Here is a 6,000-nt window from a genome sequence, read left to right on the forward strand (position 1 = left end):
CAACCCACCCCAAAACCAGGCCAGCCCCTGCAGACCTAAACTCCAGACTGTCTCCTGTGGACCCAAGCTCCCAGCCTGCCCCAGCACCTGGCCAGCCACCACAGCCCTGGCCTTGAGGCCAACTCCCACTGGCCCAGTCTCCCTGTCTGTCCAAGCACCAGACCAGACCGCACAGACCCGACCTCCATGTCAGCCCCCAAGAATCCAGCAACAGGACCAACTCAAATGAACCAAGGTTTCAGCCCACCCCCACAGACCCAGGCATCAGGCTGACCCCTATGGACCCAAGCACAAGGCCTGCCCACATCCTGATGCAGTTACCAAACCTGCCTGCCCAAAAACTACAGCAGCAAGTCCACCCATGGACACCACAAGGTGGCCCACCCAGAATCTCTGAATAGGCTGATTGGTGAAGGGCTTTGCCTAGTAAAGTCAGTCTGTGAAGACTGGAAGAAGTGCCTATTTCCTCAAATGCACAGACACAGTTCAAGGCCACAGGATTATGAATAGCCAAGGAAACATGACACCATCAAAAGAATCTAGTAAAAACATATATAGAAAACTAATTTAAATTAGGAAAAAAACATATGAACAACATGAGAATTTTTTTTTAAGTTAATGGACTTTTTATTGGAAAAAAAATGACTAGCATTTGCATGTACATCTTGGGATGGATGCAAATTGTAATTTTTGACAAGCAATGTTGATTTTGTGCTGAAGTCCACAGACACAGCTTACACTGCTGGCTCCAAGTCATGGTTCAGAAGGTTTTAAAAACAGAGTCCAAAGGTGCTCCCTTGATAAAGATTTCTTTTTAAAAATTTGTATGAATAGTGATAGCCTGACACCCATTTCGCTCTAGCACAATGCAGACAATGCTAAACCAATACACGTGGGCATGCCACCAGGGTGTGTGATGGTCACCATGGGTCAGGGAAGTTATGAGATGGCCATCCTGCTAGTGGGACTATGTCTGAACAGTTTATCCTCCACAGCATCTTGAGGTAAACCAATTTTAAATGTCTGTTTTCTGTAAACCAGCTATGCCAATTTATCCTAACAAATTGAACTAGAACCCCTTTGAGTAGGTTTTGAATTTATTTTTTCATTTTTTGTTTTTAATACAACACCTGACTGTGCTCAATTGCCAACCCGCATGCATGAAAACCTGGCCAGCCCAAACAGTGTATTAATCATGAGCAGATGGACCTGTGAGGAGTTCGCTAAGTTATTCCTTATCATTAAGGTAGGGCAAGTATTTATATTGGAAAACTGATGTGTAGCTTGATCTTTAGGGGACAGGACAACCAACCAATACGTGCAGATTTTTTGTGTGTGTGGACAGAAGGTATTTTTGACATTCAGTTTTTGTTTTGTTTTGTTTTTTGCAAGAGGTAAGTAAAAGATTCAATTTGATTCTTTCCAGGGAGGTGGAGGGGTGGGAAAGGAGTTGAAAGTAGGTCTTCATTTTTCAGTCATCATCTGTACGAATTCTTCGTAGTTGACTTGTGCATCTCCATCAATATCTGCTTCTCTGGTCATTTCATCTACTTATTCATCGGTACGTTTTTCTCCTAAGTTTGTCATGACATGACATTGTTCTGTGGCACTGATGTAACCATTGCCATCCTTCTCAAAGACCCAAGATGCCTCACGGATTTCTTTTTTGCTGTTCGTGTCTTTCATTTTTCTAGCCATCATAGTCAAAAATTCTGGGAAGTCAATGGTGGCATTACCATCAGCGGCCACTTTGTTGATCATATCCTGCAATTTGGCTTCTGTTGGGTTCTGACCTAATGACCTAATGACAGTTCCAAGTTCCTTTGTTGTGATGGTGCCATAGCCATCTTTATCAAATAGGGAGAAAGCTTCCTTGAATTCAGTAATCTGTTCTTGGGTCAGCTGATCAGCCATAGTGTGAGGGAAGAGAGGAAGAACAGAGAGAACGAGGGTGGCTGCACCAGGGCAGGGGCTGTGAACACAGGGGTGCCTCCACTACTGTTGCTGCTAAAGAGTTGTGTGCACCGATCACAATGCTGCTGCCACAGCTGCCCACACTGCCAACCAACTGTGAGTAATGGTGCAATATCCTGGAGGCTCCCAGCACCACTGCCAAAGTGCAAGCCTCCAATCCATGGTACATATACAGCACTAGGTAGCCCTCTATCAGAGCCACAGCCGCCTCATCCAAAATGAGAATTTTAACAAAGAAATAGAAGCCATTATAAAAGACAAACAGAAAACCTAGAGTTGAAAAATACAGTGACTGAAGAATTTAATATAGAGCTTCAATAATATACACAACCAAGCAGAAGAAAAAAAAAGTGAGCTAAAAGACAGATCATTTGAAATCATCCAGTCAGAGAAGCAAAGAGAAAAACTAAATACAAAAGAATTAATAAAGCCTAAGTGAATTATAGAATATTGTTAAGAGAAACAACATATGCATCATTGGAGTCCAAGAAGGAGAAGAAAGGGAGAAAGGGGCAAAAAGATTCTTTAAAAAATAATGACTGACAAATCAATCTTAAGAAAGGAAAACGGAGCTGAAGGAATCAGGTTCCCTAACTTCAGACTATATTACAAAGCTACAGTAATCAAAGCAGTATGGTATTAGCACAAAAACAGACATATAGATCAACAGAACAGGATAGAAAGCTCAGAAATAAACCTACACACCTATGGTCAATTAATCTATGACAAAGGGGCAAGAATATACAATGGAGAAAAGGCAGTGTCTTCAATAAGTGGTGCTGGGAAAACTGGACAGCTACATGTAAAAGAATGAAATTAGAACATTCTTTAACATCATATACAAAAACAAACTCAAAATGGATTAAAGAACTAAATGTAAGATGAGATACTACAAAACTCCTAGAGGAAAACATAGGCAGAATTCTCTTTGACAAAAATCACAGCAATATCTTTTTAGATCTGTTCTCCTAGGGTAATACAAATAAAACCAAAAATAAACAAATGGGATCTAATTAAACTTAAAAGCTTTTGCACAGCAAAGGAAACCAAAAACAAAATGAAAAGACAACATACAGAATGGGAGAAAATATTTGCAAATGATATGACTGACAAGGGATAAATTTCCAAAATATAGAAACAGCTCATACAGCTCAATATCAAGAAAAGAAAAAACAAAAACAAACAACCCAATCGAAAAATGGGCAGAAGACCTAAATAGACAATTCTCCAAAGAAGACATCATGATGATCAACAGGCACATGAAAAAATGCTCAATGTCACTCATTATTAGAGAAATGTAAATCAAAACTACAGTGAGGTATCACCTCACTCCAGTCAGAATGGGTAGCATCAAAAAGTCTACAAATAATAAATGCTGGAGAGGGTGTGGAGAAAAAGGACCCCTCTTACACAGCTGGTGGGAATGTAAATTGGTACAGCCGCTATGAAGAACAGTATGGAGGTTCCTTAAAAAACTAAAAACAGAGCTACCATATGATCCAGCAATCCCACTTCTGGGCATATCTCTGGAGAGAACTATAATTTGAAAAGATACATGCACCCCATTGTTCATTCAGCACTATTTACAATAGCCAGGACATGGAAGCAACATAAATGTCTATATCTTTAAGATATGGTATGTGTGTGTATATATATATATAGATATATATAGATATATAGATATAGATATAGATATATATAGATATATACACACATACACACACACAAAATGGAATACTACTCAGCCATAAAAAATGAATGAAATAATGCCATTTGCAGCAAACAAAGATGGGCTTAAAGATTATATTAAGTGATGCAAGTCAGAAAGAGGAAGACAATATCATATAGTATCACTTTTATGTAGATTCTAATAGAATAAAGATACAAATGAACTTAATTATAAAACATAAAGAGACTCAAAGACATAGAAAACAAACTTACTATTACCAAAGTGGAAATGGGAGAGAGGGATACATTAGGAGGTTGAGATTAACATATACATGCTACTATATATAAAATAGATAACCAAAAAGTACCTACTATATGACACACGGAACTATACTCAATATATTGTAATACCCTATAAGGGAAAATAATCTGAAAAAGAATATATATAATATATTCTGAATCATTGTGCTGTATACCTGAAACTAACATGATGTTGTAAATCAACTATACTTAACTTTTTAAAAAAAATTTTAATACTAATGGCTGAGAGCTTCCCAAATCTGGGAAAACTTTTTGACATCCAAGTTCATGAACCTTCCCCAAAATATCAACCCAAACAATCTTCTTCAAAACACATTATAATAAAATTGTCTAAAATTCAAGACAAAGAGAGAATTTTAAAAGCAGCAAGAGAAAAAATATTCCTCACATGTAAGGAAACATTCCCCCTCCCCCCAATAAGGCTATAAGCAGATTTCTCAGCAAAATCTTGCAGATCAGGAGAGTGAGATAATATATTCAAAGTGCTAAAAGAAAAATACTGCCAACCAAGAATGTTTTATGCAGCCAAGCTGTCTTTCAGAAATGAAGGGGATATCGTCTCCCTTCCCTCGCTAAAAAAAAAAAAACAAAGCTGAAGGAGTTCATCATCGCTAGATCTGCCTTACAAGAAATGTTGAGAGGAGTTTTTTAAGCTGAAATAAAAGCACCCTAATTAGTAACATTAAAACATATGGAAATGTAAAACATTCTGGTACAGGTTAGTATATAGTCAAATCATAATACCCTAATATGGTGGTGTGTTAATCACTTAACTCTACTATAAATTTTAAAAGACATAAGCATTGGAGGAGCTTCAAGATGGCGGCAGAGTAAGACACAGAGATCACCTTCCTCCCCACAAATACATAAGAAATACATCTACAAGTGGAACAACTCCTACAGAACACCTACTGAACGCTGGCAGAAGACCTCAGACCTCCCAAAAGGCAAGACACTCACGTACCTGGGTAGGGCAAAAGAAAAAAGAAAAAACAGAGACAAAAGAATAGGGATGGGACCTGCACCTCTGGGACGGAGCTGTGAAGGAGGAAAGGTTTCCACATACTAGGAAGCCCCTTCGCGGGTGGAGACTGTTGGTGGTGGAGGGGGGAAGCTCCGGAGCCATGGAGGAGAGCGCAGCAACAAGGGTGCAAAAGGCAAAGCAGAGAGATTCCTGCACAGAGGATCAGTGCCAACCAGCTCTCACCAGCCCGAGAGGCTTGTCTGCTCACCCGCCGGGGCAGGCGGGGGCTGGGAACTGAGACTTGGGCTTCGGAGGTCACACCCCATGGAGAGGACTGGAGTTGGCTGCATGAACACAGCCTGAAGGGGCTAGTGCACCACAGCTAGCCGGGAGGGAGTCCAGGAAAAAGCCTGGAGCTGCCAAAGAGGCAAGAGACTATTTCTTGCCTCTTTGTTTCCTGGTGAGCGAGAGAGGGGATTAAGGGCACCACTTAAAGGAGCTCCAGAGACAGGTGCAAGCTGGGGCTATCAGCGCAGATCCCAGAGATGGGCATGGGACACTAAGGCTGCTGCTGCAGCCACCGAGAAGCCTGTGAGCAAACACAGGTCACTATCCGCACCACCCCTCCCAGAAGCCTGTGCAGCCCGCCACTGCCAGGGTCCCGTGATCCAGGGACAACTTCCCTGGTAGAATGCACGGTGTGCCTCAGGCTGGGGAAATGTCACGTGGGCTTCTACCGCCACATGCTCACCCCGCATCCATACCCTTCCCTCCCCCTGGCCTAAGTGAGCCAGAGGCCCCGAATTAGGTGCTTCCTTAACCCCGTCCTGTCTGAGCAAAGAACAGACTCCTTCAGGCGACCTACACACAGAGGTGGGGCCAAATCCAAAGCTGAACACTGGGAGCTTTGCAAACAAAGAAGAGAAATGGAAATCTCTCCCAGCAGCCTCAGGAGCAGCAGATTAAATCTTCACAATCAACTTGATGTACCCTGCATCTGTGGAATACCTGAATAGACAACGAATCATTCCAAATTGAGGAGGTGGAATTTGGGAGCAATGACATATCTATTT

General features: G+C 41.4%; 1 protein-coding gene across 1 annotated transcript; it reads right to left on the bottom strand.

Moving 5' to 3' along the window:
* Nucleotides 1–1,551: 1,551 nt before the first annotated feature.
* On the bottom strand, nt 1,552–1,914 carry LOC137751280 (calmodulin-alpha-like). The gene has a single exon (XM_068525789.1). The coding sequence runs from the start codon at nt 1,912–1,914 to the stop codon at nt 1,552–1,554; it is 363 nt and encodes a 120-aa protein (XP_068381890.1).
* Between the last annotated feature and the right edge of the window lie 4,086 nt (nt 1,915–6,000).

This window comes from Eschrichtius robustus, chromosome 17 (assembly GCF_028021215.1).
Source record: "Eschrichtius robustus isolate mEscRob2 chromosome 17, mEscRob2.pri, whole genome shotgun sequence".
NCBI classification, from domain to species: domain Eukaryota; kingdom Metazoa; phylum Chordata; class Mammalia; order Artiodactyla; family Eschrichtiidae; genus Eschrichtius; species Eschrichtius robustus.

Bases quoted from the DNA above. Each gene is read 5' to 3' on its own strand.
- LOC137751280 (XM_068525789.1), bottom strand. From the start codon at position 1,914: ATGGCTGATCAGCTGACCCAAGAACAGATTACTGAATTCAAGGAAGCT.